Here is a 16,958-nt window from a genome sequence, read left to right as displayed (position 1 = left end):
AAATATGTAACTAAATATTCAAAACTACTAAATAAGTGTTTTTATTATATATATATTTTTATCGAGGTAATGTTAATGATAGGAAGATTTATAACGTCAACGGTCCAACAGATGACAACAGAGTCAGACGAAAACAAACTAGGAGGATGGCAGGTGATCGTGACCAATGTCTTTCTGATTATCGGCGGCGGCTTATAGAGCATCGTGAAGTTGACTCTAAATTGAGAAAATGTAAGTAAAGGCTACTAGATCTTTATACTGTATTGTGAGTTTGGCTGAGGAAATATTTACAGGGTAGGAACACTAAGAGGTCGTGAGTGGTGGCAGTATGAGTGAAGAGCAGAATGACGATAAGTTAATATAATAAACCTCAAGTTTAACCGAGTGATCCGAATAATATAATTATCTATAAAATATTGATATGTGTTGGCAGAATTGTTACATGCATATTCAATTAGAATACGTTTCCAACCATACATACGATTTTACGACAGTACTGTATTTATCGCCACCTATTAGTTAGTTGTCCAAAACCCACCAGAAAACATCAAGCTAACCCAAGAGCTTTTACTTAACTGTACAGCTCAAAAAATACTGTAGTTAATGATATCTCTATAACGTTAATTAGTTACTTAAGAGTTCTGTAGTATGAAAAAATATCAGAACGTAATTATTTTGTTTTGTTAATATGTGCAGGATTTAAGCTTTAATATTTGTCTATCTCAATAAGATCTTTAAATAATAATCTCATAGACTGTAGGATGACATCTCACTTATATTATTTGTTGATTAATTTTATATGATAACCTTCCCTTCCACTCTTCCTCTGTCCCACCCACTCTTCCTCCTTCCCACCCACTCTTCCTCCTTCCCACCCACTCTTCCTCTGTCCCACCCACTCTTCCTCTGTCCCACCCACTCTTCCTCCTTCCCACCCACTCTTCCTCCGTCCCACCCACCTCCTTCTCCTTCCCACCCACTCCTCCTCCGTCCCACCCACTCCTCCTTGGTTGTCAACAGTGAGAGAGGAAAAGAAGGAGCTAGATAAGCAGTATGACAAGAGTGAGAATGATCTCAAGGCCCTACAAAGTGTGGGCCAGATTGTGGGTGAGGTCCTGAAGCAACTCACTGAAGAAAAGTTTATTGTGAAAGCTACTAATGGACCTCGTTATGTGGTGGGCTGCAGACGTCAACTTGATAAGGGTAAACTGAAGGTTAGTGACAAATGATGTTTAAATTATATAGTAGTAAATGTTATGTTATATATATGCAGTAGTATACCAGAAAACATCTCTTACAGCAGTCAGTGATTAACTTAACAGAGAAGGAATAGAGAGGTTATTCTTTTACTAGAGTCAGGTCACCCTGTTCCATAGTGGGAAAAGGCTTGAAATAATCAAAATATATCGATTGATTCTTTACACATTTCAACCTAACCATACAGTTATCTTCTTCAGAGAAACAGCTAAAGACAACTTGAGTAAATTGAAATGCATAAGGATTAAATTGTCTACTCCAGTTCACTGTTTCCTTTGCCACTACCATATTCAATTCAACCTGCCTAAATGACTTATCGACCTGCCTAAATGAATTATCATAACAGAATGTCTGGTTTTTAGTCTGGTACACGAGTGGCGCTGGACATGACGACCCTTACCATCATGAGGTACCTCCCACGTGAAGTTGACCCCCTAGTGTACAACATGAGCCATGAAGACCCTGGTGATGTCACATACAATAAAATTGGTGGTTTGGCAGAACAAATCCGAGAACTTAGGGAGGTAAGTCAGAGGTGTATCTTGAATTTACTTAAGATTGTAAGTATATAGAAAAGTAGGCAGTATCATAAAGTAATATCTTCTTCATAAAGTGTCAGTTTTTTTATAACTTTGTCTTTGATATACCATTGGTGTGTGTTTTTCAGCTATGTATATTATAGTCAAGATGTTCTATATTTATAAGAAAATGTATATAAAGTTGATTTAAAACTAATGGGCAGAGCGTAATTGACTTTTTAAATATTCTATATACCTTTAAGTTTTTCAAATGTCATTAAATGAAATGATACAGATGTTTGAAAAAATAACCGAAAATGACATTACATAACCTTATAAGCACATTTTTGGGATCATCATAATGTTAAAGAGAAAGATTGTTGACATATCATCTCTTACATTAATATTTTATGTATAAATGTTTTTGGTGCATTATTTTTCATGGTTTCTTTCTTGCAGGTGATTGAACTGCCTCTGCTTAATCCAGAACTCTTCCATAGAGTGGGAATAAATCCACCAAAGGGTTGTCTGCTTTATGGTCCTCCTGGCACAGGGAAGACACTACTTGCACGTGCTGTTGCCTCACAGCTGGATTGCAACTTCTTAAAGGTTTGTCACAAGTGTCATATATATTACTTGAAAGTTATTATAGACGTAAGAAAAGGATGCGAGCTTCGTAAGTTGATTTTGCAAGTTTTATCTCTTAATGCAGTGGATAGAGTAATACCCAAATTTAAAACCAGAAGGAAGATGTATAGATATACTGATATGGTATAACTTACTAGCAAAATTATTGCCTAGTCTTATGTGCCATTCACAAACAATTTGTAAGTCTTCAATGATTTCTCTACAATCCTCCTTTATTTCCAGGTTGTATCTAGTGCAATTGTAGACAAGTACATTGGTGAGTCAGCTCGACTTATTCGTGAGATGTTCAACTATGCTCGCGACCATCAGCCATGCATCATATTCATGGATGAGATTGATGCTATTGGAGGAAGACGATTTTCTGAGGGAACATCAGCTGATCGAGAGATTCAACGCACGCTTATGGAGTTACTCAATCAAATGGATGGCTTTGATTCCTTGGGTCAGGTTAGTGCTTGGTGTTGTGTTTTGTGTAACTGTAAAGTCTGTTGCTCTCTTGTACAGTAATTTGTATCTTTTATGTTGAAATTGGAGTGCCTGTAATATCGGTAGTTGGCACAGCTCACTCACGTGATTTTTGTAACATTAAATGGAGTCACTTCTGTAATGCTTAATGCCATTCACATTATCACCCATTAGATGATAGTATTCTCTCAAGGCTATAGATCTGCTGCTTTGAACACATCACTGTTCTTTATTTTATTTTCCTTTTTTTTTCTCACATTTCTTCCATATTTGTTTTGGCTTCCTCATTCTTAATATATACAATGTGCTTCAGGTGAGAACAAGACCAAGCAACAAAGTGGTCTGAGATGAGTTCATTATAGTTTTTTATCAAAATTTCTAAACTATAACTGCATTTTCTGATTGCCTGTATGTGTGAGAGAGAACAGGAGGAAACTCCTCAAAAACTTAGACGTCTTCGTCGACATTATCTGTAAGAACGAGGGATCGGTCAGACTATGGCAATTACCATGTGATCCATAGTTGGCAAGATTATCGCCAGAGTCATCCTAAACAGACTCCTTCCTTGGATGAAAATTTTCCTTCCAAAATCTCAGTGTGGCAGCCTGCTAGACAAGAAAAGTGCAGAGAACAGCACTGTGATTTGGATCTTCATTAATCTTACTAAGGTCTTTGCCTCAGTCAGCAGGGAAGCCCATTTTGATCAAAACTCATCTCCACTGTGAGGCAACTCCATAATGGCATTGTTCTGTGTAATGGCACCCAGTCTGAGTTTCTTCCCCATCAAAACAGGGGTAAAAGTGTATTGGCACCAACTCTCTTCCATTTTCTTGGCTGCCTTCTTTACTTGTGCCAGTGCCCTCCTGCACTAGATGTAGCCCTTAACTTGTGGAACATCTGCAGAGGGCCTTGCCAGTCCTGTATCGGCCTCTCAAGCCACCTCAGAGATCGCCAACAGAGGTGATGTAATAGCTATTCTTGATGGTCGTCATACTCGATTCTGAGTGATGGCAAAGTAGTAGTAGTAGTGTGTGTCACTTGTCTACTTCTCCCCTGCAATACTTTATATATTCATCTGTGAATATTTCATCATTTAATTACTGCATGTTACAGTTTGTACATTTTTAGACATTAATCCTGAACAACTTTGTGATTTAAGTCTTTACATTATGGTTTGATATCCAAATTAATCTGCTATTGTTCATCTGGCTGTCAAGGATCACACACACATATTGGTGGTTTTGTCGTTGGTATATTATAAGGGTCAATATTTCATGTCATTTCTCAGAGGAGGCTCTTAGATGTCCCACTTCTCTTTCTTTTCTTTTTTTCTATAGCTAATATTTTCACAGAATTGAGAGTGAAGGATGGGATGAATGGCTCCTGTCACCTTGCTGGATTGTGTATTAATGGTTTAAAAGACAAATGCCTATTTTATATCTTTCCAGAAGGCCATCACCCTCAAAATAAAATAAATTTTTCCCATTTCCAGGTAAAAATGATTATGGCTACCAACCGTCCAGATACTCTTGATCCGGCCCTGTTGCGTCCTGGACGTTTGGACAGAAAAATTGAGATTGCTCTCCCTAATGAACAAGCTAGGTTGGAGATTCTCAAGATTCATTCTGGACCAATCACAAAGCGTGGAGAGATTGGTATGTATTTGTTCTTTTGACCAATGTTATTGTCTTTATAAAAACTATCAATGTAACTAATTTAATGTACAGTAAGGCCCTGCTTAATGAGCATTGTGCATTTATGAAGAGTGCTCATCGGATGAATTCTAATTCAGTAGGATCCATTTGCCCATGGGATCCAATACTAATGTTGGAGAATTTCCACATTTTCTTGAATGCAAAGCACTTTGTTTACTTATTGCACTGCTACATTCAGTTTGATAACTTTGGCATTTGTTTTAAGACATTTTAAGGGCAGCACACCTGGTTAGAATTTACAATGCCTTCTGAGTGAATGAAGAGCACAAGTATATACAGCAGTTGATACTATCTATGCCCAGAAAACAAAACTCACCAAATTGTACAAGTACTGTGCTATACTATTCTATCTATATGTGGAAAACCAATATACTGTATAGCATTTTACACATCTATATGTAATCAAGCACGCCCAAATGCTCGTACATTCATCACTGACCGGTTGACCTTACTGCACTATAATACCAATTGTTTTCCTTTCAGATTATGAAGCAGTGGTTAAACTCTCAGATGGCTTTAATGGTGCAGATCTCCGTAATGTGTGCACTGAGGCAGGTCTCTTTGCTATCCGGAATGAGCGAGATTACGTCATAGAGGAGGATTTCATGAAGGCTGTACGTAAAGTGTCAGACAATAAGAAATTAGAAACTAAATTAGATTACAAACCACTTTAAATAAAAACAAGGTGTTGGTAATGGATCCCAAGATATAATATTCAGTGAAGGAAGTAATGCTGCTATGGCTATTATTTTGAGTTGCAATGAATTTGTTCTTATGTTACCATCAAGTTTAAAACAAACATTGCCAGATACCTTGAGTTTCCTTTGTTATAACAAGAGATTTAATTTAATATATGTATCTTGAAGTTTTTGTTCTAATTTTCATATTATTATAGGTAGAGGTTCAAAAGTTATTGCCAAAAAGTAAAGAAGCTTTTGTAAATACTTTTATTTTTTCTTAACCTTATGTTACACCTCATAGGAGGCAATATATATTGTGTGTGCTGATAACCACATTGGAAAAAAGAAAACACGAAGTTCCCAAGCGCTTTCGTGTAATTCCCACCTTCGGGGGCGAGTACGGTGATTTAGTTTGTATATAAAGGTTTACTAGTGGCAGGTCCTCATATAAAAGAACTACCAAACATTTGCCATGTGGTCTGAATAATCAAGGCAATTGCAATACGGTACAGTATATGAAAGTAAAAAAAGTATTTAAGTGTATCTAACACTACAACATATAACTTTCTTAATGTATCACAGCATTAACAGTACATATCATGTCCATGTACTCCCATCATTTAGTAGTCTGTTACTGGACTATTTATATCCATAATTGCATTTCTTTAACTTGTGTTACCAATGTGAATTATGGAGTAACACTCTTGTTTTTTGCATCTTTAAAATTTTCTTCTTTTTCACTGTCAGTATTATTTCTTTGCACTTTTCTTAAACCGTCCGTTTCTGCTGTTTCCTCTAAACATGACAGATCTTCTATGTCAGTATTTGGTTCCTGAGATATAGTTTGTCTCTCATCTCGGTTTATTGTTTCACTTTCAGGTACATCATCCATTTTGATGATCTTTGCATTATTTTGGGCTTCTAACAGTCGATATCCCAGACCTTGGCCTCTTTTATCTCGTGGGAAGCGAGATTTCATGGATGCTCTTTCCTGTTTTGTCATTAAGGAGGCTTGGAAAAACTTCTCACGAAACGAAGCGGTCAGGTCTGTGACTTGGGCAGTGGCTGTTTCCCCTTCCTGTAAAATAATGAATTTTAATGTAAAGTTAACTGTAAATCTTCACTTCACCTCTATCTTGTGTACAGTAATATCTCTTGTTAACCTGAACTCTTCAATTCCCAGAATTGAAATTGGCTTGTAATTTCTCCAGAAAAATTCTCTCTATCTTGGGTCTGTAAATGAATTTCCGAGATTGAATATCAGGCACATTTTATGAGAATACTACTGGAAACACGCTCCAAATTTTGTTCCAGGTCTAGGTGCATATTCCGAGGATTAAATAATACGTAATTCCGAGAAAATTACGGAAGCTCTCCATCTTCATGGGCGAATAATCACCCCTGAGGATGTGAATTACACAAAAGTACTTGGGAGCTTCATGTTTTCTCTTTTCCGATGTGGTTATAAGCATGTACACACAGCAAAAAAAGTACTGCACGGATTATGTGAGAAACAATATGACACCACGGACGAGGGATAGTGGAATATGTGTGTTGGTCCTGTGGTATGGTGGTGATGTATGGATCATTACGGAAATCAGCAGACTCCCTGCACGAAAATTTTTTTCACTGTGTACAATATATTTTAAATGAAACAAAATATACTACTGTATGCACTATACTGTCATCTCAGGCTTGTGATGCAGGCAGGCCAAAAGGTGATATGATGATACAGGATGGCCTGCCTTTGTCCTGTACCATCTACTGTAGCAGGTGTTGCTAATTGTCACTCTTCTCTCTGTTCATGGAGGGAGTGTAAACTATACATACACCTCTACACACTAGCCTACAGTAGGCATACTCTGTCTACTCTGCTATGTACAGTGCTTTAACATTTACTGAATGTAGAGTACAGTATACGTAACTTGTAATCACTTTTTACATCTAACGCCGTATTCTTGGCCGATTCCTTCCTAGTACAGTTTGTACTGCGTAACACAGACTATGTAAAAACAGCATCAAACAAGCGAACAACCTTGTACAAAGGCAGCAGAAAATGTACTAATCGCAAGTTACCCAAGCGGTCAGCCCAGCATGGTACAGACACTCAGAATTTTTTTTACACTCTTTTTTTATGGCTTCCTTGTTTCCTGAGGTTATTTGATGCTCTCAAGCTACATCCCTATATTATGATCTGCCATACTATTCACTCTATGTATAATCTATTTAATTATACTGTGTTTATTAAGGCTTACCTGAGGGTGTCTTGTCTTGCAGAAGGTAACAAGGCGCCTGCTGGAGTGTACAGTTAGCACTTGTTCACTATTGAAGAGAAGCTCCAGACATGGGTGACTAGGTATCATACTTTCATGGTAGTCTTCCCTTCATGAAAAAAAAAGAAGATAAAAATGCTTTACAAAATTGGAATTAATGTACAGTGTACCTCATTAATAACATTTGAAATTATAGGAAAGGATACTAAACTAAATAGTATGAATTTAATTTTTTTTTTACAATTATAGCACCAAAGTGGTATGGTTATATAAAGAGAATACATTACATAAGTACTGCTCTAATATCTTACTGACCTGAACACTGGCAGCCAAAACACAAGTCTGCCGCCAATCACTAAATGAATAGCAGCAAAGTTGATCAAGTCCCGAAAAATATCCGAAAGACTGTATGTAATCTTGGATGGAAAGTGGTGAGCAGATGATGATTGTTGCTTGGATCCATCCTCAAAATCTTTTGGTACTTTGAGGGATCCCACACATTCTATTGATTCCCGAATTCCATAAGGGGCTGAAAATGTTCAAAGAGACATGTAATGCTGAAGGTCCTATGACAAATATAGTGTCTAAAGCAAGATTGAAATTCCATATATTCACTCAACAGTTTCCAATACATAATTATTTAGTAACACAGTAGAACCTCTCTAGTTCACACATCTCTGGGAACAACTGTTTGGTGAATGTGAGACTTACAACATGGGTGTAATGGGCCTTGAAACCATTAATCCAAAATATCAAGACCAAAAGATCATAAACAAATTATCACATACATAGAAGGAACCAATGACCATTAAAACCCAAATGAAACATAAGTGCAAGGCAATATGGTGATGTATACTGAACTGTATATACAAATGGGTAGCAGAGGGAACAAAAGGCGAGCAACGAATCAAGTAAATGTGAGGTTTTATAGACAAATTATAACTAGTTCCTGCAAGCAGTCTCATAACATGTATGCTTTCACTTTTTAGCAACAGAAAATGAAACAATAATGAACAACAAAGAAATCCTAAATGATTACTATATTCTAGGACATGCAATAAACAGGAAAACACCAAAATAACATTGAAATATGAATTGACATTTCCTAAAAGATAGTAGACGAGAGACACGTTCCTCCACAGTCAGCACCATGGTGTGACTAAAACTAACCACTGCCAGAGAGAGAAGCCACTGATGGGTGAAGTAGACTCAGTGATAACCTGATAATTCACCAGAGAGCGACTTGCATGCATGCAGGCTAACATAAATAATCTTCACAATGTTCAGACCATTCCTACTGATTTTTAAGTTCCTGTTTATCATACGTCCTACAATTTAATCAATTAGGGTTCTCGAATAAAAAAATAATCCTGTACTGTATTAAAAATGAGTAGTTTCATCACTATCAAGAAAAAGTAATGAATGTTCAAGAGGTTTTGAGTTTTACTAAAGATAAAACTAAAACTTCGATATAAGTGAATCAACGAAACCAATATCTAGAAAGATACTTACGGTCAGTAATGATGGCATCAACGTAAGGGACACCTCTCCAACATGGCCTTGCATTATCCATTACGACAACATCCACGTACTGATGCTCTAACCCATATTGTTTAAGGTTGCTAAATATTGACTCGCCTGCTTGACGCTGCTTCTGTAAAAGTACACAGTTATTTAGTTATGACCTGTGATTCATTACTGTTTAGCAGATATAGCAATTCATTCATTCATTCATTTATTTACTGTTTTAATATTTGGACCCATGAGGTGATAGAGGAGGTGATGGCAGTCAGAACACATCCAGGGAAGAAAACTGAGCAAGGACACAGGGGATAGTGTAAGGGAAAATAAACAGACTGGAAAGCTTTGTTAAAATGTCTGATTTAGAGGTTTATTCTTGTGTTATAATTAAAACCATACAAAAATAATATAAAACTGAAGACCAATATAAAAATAAGATGTGACAGTTAGGTGGAGAGATTAGGGTCTGCTCAAGTGGTATGGTCGTGTAATTCAGAGACGGACAGAAGACCAAAGCAGAGACCGACAGAAGACCAAAGTAGAGACGGGTAGAAAACCAAAGCAGAGACGGAAGAATGGGGTTGAAGACCATAATAAATAGCACAAGAACAGACATACAGAAAGCAGAAGCATGCATGAACAGAAAGCACAATGTTGAGCAATTTTTAGGTGATGGATGCTGCCTTACATAAAGCAACGAGATGTAACCTTATGGAGGGGAGTACTCTAGCAGAACAAATGTTTTATTTCAGAAAGAATGAAGGGAAAGTGTGTGTGTACAGTATCCACTCTTCTCTCCATCTGTCTTACATTGACAGGTGAAATAATTGTATGAAAATAACAATACAGAATATTGTATCTTAATTTATAACCACAGTATTACCTGGCTATGACGAGTAGGCTTAGTCCGAGCATGTAGTGTGAGGTAGTCAATGTCCCAACCCCACACATACGCCCCGCAGTGTGCAGCTGACACCAATATAGATCCTGTGGCAATCAAGAGGAAAATTTCAAGATAAAAGAATTAAGTAAGTGATTCACATTTTAAATTACTATTCTGACTTATCTAAGGAAAGCTGACTGCTAATGTTCTGAAGTTTATTTTAGGATTTTAATGCTTGTTGAATGGAAAACATTACTTTAATTCTACATGCCCCATCACATTCTGATTTTGAGAAAAGGTTATAATATGTAAGGAAATAGATCAACAATAAATAATTTAGAAAATTGTAAATTCATTATAATCCATCTTATTTTCTTTATGATCTTGGTTCTCATTAACATACCAGAGTTTATAGAACCTGTAAACTGTAAGGTGGTTCATATTGAAGGGCTTCCTGGCCACTAATAGCCACTTTATGTAGCCACTTTATTAAGAGTGAGTTTTAAATTTGGCCAGCTGACAAAATTTATACACTGACCATTTGTCATAATCATCAAACAGCTAACAATAAAGTAGTGTAGGTGTATTTATTTTATATTTCCAGAAAAGGAGAATAGGAAGACCATTTTTTTTCAATCAGACTTTACAAAATTCAGGGGTATAACTCAAAGGAAACATAAATTACACCTGTTTCTGGACTCCTCTTTGTCTTTCTCTCCCCCATCTCTTCATACAGTTTGTTTACACTTGGGTAATAATGAAATAAAATACAGTATACAAATAAAATAAGAGAAATAAACTCATACCTGTGCCAACAAAGGGATCAACCACCACATGACCAGGCTGAACTTGTGCACAGTTAGACATGATAAATGCCAGCTGGGCATCCATTGATGTACTACCAATGTAAGTTCTTCTTTTGAGTGAGAACTTGTCGATCAACTCCCGCTGACCCTCTACCACCCATCGTCCCAGGAAACTCTAATGGTGTGGAGGAAGTATAATACAGTATTAGGTAAAATGTGAGGAAAGTTAGAAGACATACACTACACTTCCCTGGTTAATTGCCCATACTGTACTGTACAGGTGAAGTTTTATTATCTGGCATTTAACTAATTGAAAAGTTCTTAAGTCTATAGTTCTCAAAATCTCCCAGTACATAATACATACTCTTTGAGTTGAGTAAATTACTGCTTACTAAATGTTTGATCACTGCATTTTAGCAGGAAAAAGCTTACAAAAATGGAAAAATGTGAAGTGTCTTACCTTAAAGGGAATTATTGGGACCTCATTTGGTTGTAAGCCATAATATTCAATAAGGTGAAGGCAGGTGTCAGCCTTCTTTAGATTCACACTTCCTTCAAAAGGCAGAAAACTCAGGGACTGTGAAAGAAACATGGAAATTTAGTTCCTGTGAAATTGCAATCATTCGTTTTTTTTTTAATTTTGAATCATTAATATACAAAATATAAGACCCTTTTATAATAGCAAGTATTTCTTACAACTGACTATAATTTCAGAAGTGCATCAAAAGAATTCTCCAACAAAAAAAATTTCAAATATTAAATACAATGTCATTCTTAACCTACAGTAAACTCCTACAATATGATTACTATAATATTACTACAGTACCATAAATCAATAAATCAGTCTCTTCCATGAGTTTAAAAATTTTGTAGCTTAACATACACAAATTTTCTCACACCAACAAAAATGAGAAAAGCAGATATTAACAGACTAGAGCTGGGGTTTAAAAGCTATTGGAGGATTCATACAAGATATTAAAAAGGTTACTAGGAATAATTACATGACTGTGTGTAGCTGGGAAGTCTATTATCGTCACTCCTCTTCCTTTACGTAGCTGGATCAAGGGATACATAAACCTCCAAAAAGGTGGAAATAATAATAAAGAATGATGGAAGACAAGTGTAGAATGTGACAAAAATAGGCTTGGACAACACATGAGACACACACGTACATTCTCACCTCAATCTTTTTCAGTTTCTCGGAAATACTGAGAGTCTTATTGAATGATTCCACGCGAACTTTGAATGTCTTCTCTTTAGCTAAATGTGGCTTCATCAAGTTGTTTGGGAAGGACTTCACACTTGCGTGGAGTTCTGCTTCATTCTCTCCCTGACCCCTGCAGAAATTAGCTATTATAATGGATGTGAATGACTGACCATCAAGCAGTATTGAGTGATTTTTGGGGCCTGCTAGTAGGTAATGTTGGGATGTATGACCTTAAAGTGGTCAGCCAGATAAATACTTGGAGTCTTGTTGTGGAAAGGGAATAACATAACAAAACACACGTTACAACACTAAGAATTAATAAACGACAGAAAATGACGGTCATGAAAAAAAAATATATAAAATTTATGGAGTTTTGCTGGGTATCATAATTTAACTCATTCCCAACATTAATCAGGGACGACCTGTATCAATCTATTGATCACTGGTCAATGGGCCAATGTTCCATTGGTTTCCAGTCGTAATGGTTTGGTTAGGACTGATTTGGACTGATGTCAATTGGTCAAACACTCCATTCCAAGTTAATAGGGTGGAACAGGCTTACAAAAAACACAATAATAACAATAAAATAAAATACAGAATATCAGAACATAAACTGGCTACAGCAAATAGATTTAATTTTGCAAAACTTACCATAATTCAAAACACGACCGCACTAGCATGCTTCGTGACATTAATTTTCTGGCATCATTCTCACTGTTCATCTCCAAGATCACATATGGCTGAAAAAGGAAATAAAGATTGAGTAATATAACATTTATGTGAGATTCAACATAAGTGATTTCATATGTAATTCCCCAATAAGCATTAATACAGCACAAGGGCATTACTAATCCCCCTCTTTCCTCAGGCATAAAAAATTAAAGTTTTGACTGCAGTAACCTCATTGACTCTAAACGGAAAAGCTGCTATTTGTTATAAAGTTTAAGCAACCTGAATTGAGGTGACAAAGACAAAATACAGTAGCCATGGAGCCGTTTTTCTTACTTAGCACCCATTATCCCTTTAGGCCAAGTTACAGAAAATACAGTACCTGTACTTTATTTTAGGTCTTAATATGTATCATACTATTATCGTTATACCTGCAATGCTAATTCAGCCAAGTGGTTCCCAAGATACTAATATTAATTATTTTTCTATATCCACACCCAACTTGTTTCTGGAATCAAATACTGTACAGTCACCCACAAAAGTCCTGTTGCATATCCAATTGTTCCATGAACCTCGAGATTCAAACTCATGAACTCGAAGCAGTAGACACCTGTGAATTATTTTGTCCATAAATACTTCGGATTTATGAATCGGAATCTCGGGGTTCGTGGTTCAGGGGAGTCAGCGCTTGTCTGGCCAGAGTGCAATAAAGAACAAAAATCTTTAAGTTTATGAACCCTTCCTTATACAGTATGTCAATATTAGTAATTAACTCACATCTTCCTTGGGTTTATCAATCCATGTGATGGGAATGTTAAACATCAAGGCAATGGACTCAAGTTCCTGAAATGGAAATTAATCAGCTGTAAATCACACTATTTCTAATTTGCTATCCATGTGTAAAGAACAGTACTGTATGGATAAAACCTAGTTGTATATGACAATTTACAACAAACATCAACACATTTGTAATATATTATAAAATAAGTTTAGATTAAAGAAAACTGCACATGATATGAATCTGTAAGATGTCATATTTCTTTTAATGAAAAAGCTTTGTAATAATTCACTTTGAGGATTAAATTTGGAATGGGGAATCAGTTATCCTTGGTGTTTGAGCTTAGTTTTCTTACACAGTCAATATAATGTAGACAAGTTGTACTTACTGGTAGTCTGAATTCTATATGTTCATTTGCACACCATAACAAGTATCTCCGGGTTGTCTGAGTACACATGGTGGATGTAGCTGCCATCATCAAGGTTCCAATGTTTGATTAGTTTCCTTCCTACTCTTCTAAAGTCTTCAGAAGAATTAATTTACCGGATCATCAACAAATCTCTCATATTGCTGGAGCTAATACCAAGTCAACCTGTCAAAGGAGCAGAGATTATATTACTGAAGCACTAGTTAATGAAATTTATTATACAGTATATACAGTTAAAGAAATGGTATATACCAAGACAGCTGTCAGTGCTAAACTTGAAGCCACTGATGTAATTATCAATTTCAGAACTGAGTTGAGTAATATTTTTCAATAATTTTAGGAGTGCTGAAAGTACACAAGCCACAGCCTACTTGCTACTGTGTTAAACTATGACACATCTAAAACACTATAGTTACCTTCTATTTCGTAAGGGAAGAGAAAATTATTGTCAAGTTAGCCCACTGCTTGTCCTCTTGGCAGACTGTTTTGGTTGGATCACAGCAGACAAACAGAAACAGGTGGCCTTCCCAGGCTGAGGAAGAATATGTGTAAATTATATAATAATGTTTTGATGAAACTCAAGTTTAGGTATGCAAGGTTAAGTTAAATTCATTTTATCGACAATAAGTTACCAGACTTACTCAATGTGAACAAAGGTGTGCTTGAGTTAAAGGTAAGATATTTATGGTTAGGGTTTGTTTCGTTAGATTTGGGTTTTTTCAATGTTGCATTATTCTTGGGGTAAGAACTAAGTTTTCTTCTTTATAAATTTGTTGTAAGGTAATTGGTTAGCATGCACACCTGTTCTTAACTATTACCTACATCATAATATAAATACCTATTGACATTATGATATGCTTAGTCAATCAACAACGTCTAGTCTATTAATTATGTCCTAGATATCATGATACGTGGACTACATGTACAAGTATATTCATCCACCAAGATCGAGAGGCGAGAGTATAACCCCTTCCTTTAGTACCTTTCCATTTACAGTTTATAAGAAAAGTCTTCTCCTCTAATCATCTCGTCTTCTCTCGTTCCTCCTTTGATCACATGTGTAGTTAACATTACCATACCATCAATATATCACATATTTCTTGAACAACATCACTAAGAGTAACTAAAGACTCACAACAAACCATCACTTTATTTACATCAGCGTGACTTTACTTCTTATACACTACATGTCACTTTTTTCACAGCTAGAAATATTGTTATCTTTTACCACCTGGCAAAATAAAACTACTAACTGGTGTTATTTATGGGGACTTGTATATATTAAAGTCAATATTAAAGCCAATTTCGATTAAAAACAAAATATAATGGTATAATAGGTAACGTTACTTTGCTGGATGTAATATACTAAGCCGCAAGAGACTCAAGAGAACCTTCGTATAAAGTGCTTGAGAAATTTAGCGATTAGTGTTATTTTTATTTTTCCCGTAACTTTGAAGAAATACTTTGATAAGGTATAAGATTTGAAGCAACTTTGAGAATAATAAAGTCTGTTAGCCTTATGTAAGGAGAGTGGTCCTTGACGCTAGTGGGAACGACTGAGGTAGAGTTGCCAGTGTGTTTGTGAAGTTGGGATTTTTTACTCTAAGATACTAACTAATTTTTGACGCAGGAGTTGTGAAGATAATGCTACCAGACATAAGTTTTATTTATTTAACTTAGGGAGAATGGAGGATACTTGATATAAAATATATAAAAAATAGTCTTCAATTTCGCACATGCCTCAACACTCACCAGACAGGATGTACTGTACACACAAAACTGATTAATTTACACTATCTGAGGATTATCTCTCCTGTTTAGTGTTGTTTTATTATAATTAAATGAAAACTTCGAATTTAAATTGATGATGGCAGGGTACAACACATTTTGCGATCTATCACAAATAGCCGCGCATAAACTTGCAACTTAAACGAAAGCAAATACAGTTGTTGGTCTTCACAAACGCCTAATTCTTAAGTTAGGATGTGCTGATGTCAAATTTGCTGAATACAGTACAACTATTCAGTCTTTCCATCTTAAACATTTTGTTATGGTACTTTCTTAAGACCACAATTGAAATAAGTCTTGACGTTTTGTGGTATCCTCGAAGTTGTTATAAATACTGTACTGCACTTATTAAGTTATCATATAGTGCAGTGCACTACGACCTCTCCAACCTTCAAGAATACCCCGACGACCTCTCAAACCTTCAAGAATACCCCGACGACCTCTCAAACCTTCAAGAATACCCTGACGACCTCTCAAACCTTCAAGAATACCCCGACGACCTCTCCAAACTTCAAGAATACCCTGACGACCTCTCAAACCTTCAAGAATACCCCAACGACCTCTACAACCTTCAAGAATACCCCGACGACCTTCAAGAATACCCCGACGACCTCTCCAAACTTCAAGAATACCCCGACGACCTCTCAAACCTTCCTCTCTCAAGAATACCCCGACGACCTCTCAAACCTTCAAGAATACCCCGACGACCTCTACCCTGACGACCTCTCTTCAAGAATGACCTTTCACGAACTCTTCAAGAATACCCCGACGACCTCTCAAACCTTCAAGAATACCCCGACCTCTCAAACCTTCAAGAATACCCCGACGACCTCTCAAACCTTCAAGAATACCCCGACGACCTCTCAAACCTTCAAAATCAAACCTTCAAGAATACTGACGACCTCTCAACTTCCAACCTCCATGGCCTCTCCTAACTTCTGCCAACACCACACACCTCTCTAACTTCTACAACACCCACATGGCCTCTCTAGCTACAACACCCACATGGCCTCTCCTAACTTCTACAACACCCACATGGCCTCTCCTAACTTCTGCAGCACCCACATGGCCTCTCCTAACTTCTGCAGCACCCACATGGCCTCTCCTAACTTCTGCAGCACCCACATGGCCTCTCCTAACTTCTACAACACCTGCATGGCCTCTCCTAACTTCTACAACACCCACATGGCCTCTCCTAACTTCTACAACACCCACATAGCCTCTCCTAACTTCTACAACACCCACATGGCCTCTCCTAACTTCTACAACACCCGCATGGCCTCTCCTAACTTCTGCAGCACCCACATGGCCTCTCCTATGTTC

General features: G+C 36.7%; 3 protein-coding genes across 3 annotated transcripts; 2 read left to right on the top strand and 1 right to left on the bottom strand.

Moving 5' to 3' along the window:
- The first annotated feature begins 107 nt into the window (after positions 1 to 107).
- Positions 108 to 5,547, top strand: LOC121877936 (26S proteasome regulatory subunit 10B). The gene is made up of 7 exons (XM_042383905.1): positions 108 to 231; positions 1,021 to 1,214; positions 1,620 to 1,781; positions 2,235 to 2,384; positions 2,646 to 2,870; positions 4,381 to 4,543; positions 5,087 to 5,547. Exons 1-7 carry the CDS (start codon positions 147 to 149, stop codon positions 5,275 to 5,277), a joined length of 1,170 nt encoding a protein of 389 aa, XP_042239839.1. The 5' UTR covers positions 108 to 146; the 3' UTR covers positions 5,278 to 5,547.
- Positions 5,533 to 15,100, bottom strand: LOC121877935 (tRNA (guanine(10)-N2)-methyltransferase homolog). The gene is made up of 13 exons (XM_042383904.1): positions 14,830 to 15,100; positions 14,264 to 14,379; positions 13,809 to 14,012; positions 13,420 to 13,485; positions 12,625 to 12,713; positions 11,947 to 12,103; positions 11,227 to 11,343; positions 10,767 to 10,941; positions 9,961 to 10,064; positions 9,069 to 9,210; positions 7,872 to 8,085; positions 7,539 to 7,665; positions 5,533 to 6,361 (listed from the first exon to the last, which is right to left on the bottom strand). Exons 3-13 carry the CDS (start codon positions 13,896 to 13,898, stop codon positions 5,972 to 5,974), a joined length of 1,671 nt encoding a protein of 556 aa, XP_042239838.1. The 5' UTR covers positions 13,899 to 14,012; positions 14,264 to 14,379; positions 14,830 to 15,100; the 3' UTR covers positions 5,533 to 5,971.
- Positions 14,089 to 16,598, top strand: LOC121877925 (cell wall protein DAN4-like). Its single transcript, XM_042383886.1, has 2 exons — positions 14,089 to 14,136; positions 16,032 to 16,598. Exons 1-2 carry the CDS (start codon positions 14,089 to 14,091, stop codon positions 16,596 to 16,598), a joined length of 615 nt encoding a protein of 204 aa, XP_042239820.1.
- The last annotated feature ends 360 nt before the right edge of the window (positions 16,599 to 16,958 follow it).

This window comes from Homarus americanus, unplaced genomic scaffold, assembly GCF_018991925.1.
Source record: "Homarus americanus isolate GMGI-L3 unplaced genomic scaffold, GMGI_Hamer_2.0 scaffold30620, whole genome shotgun sequence".
Taxonomy (NCBI): domain Eukaryota; kingdom Metazoa; phylum Arthropoda; class Malacostraca; order Decapoda; family Nephropidae; genus Homarus; species Homarus americanus.
Note: the sequence above shows the minus strand (reverse complement) of the source record. Positions and strands in the feature narration are given on the sequence as shown.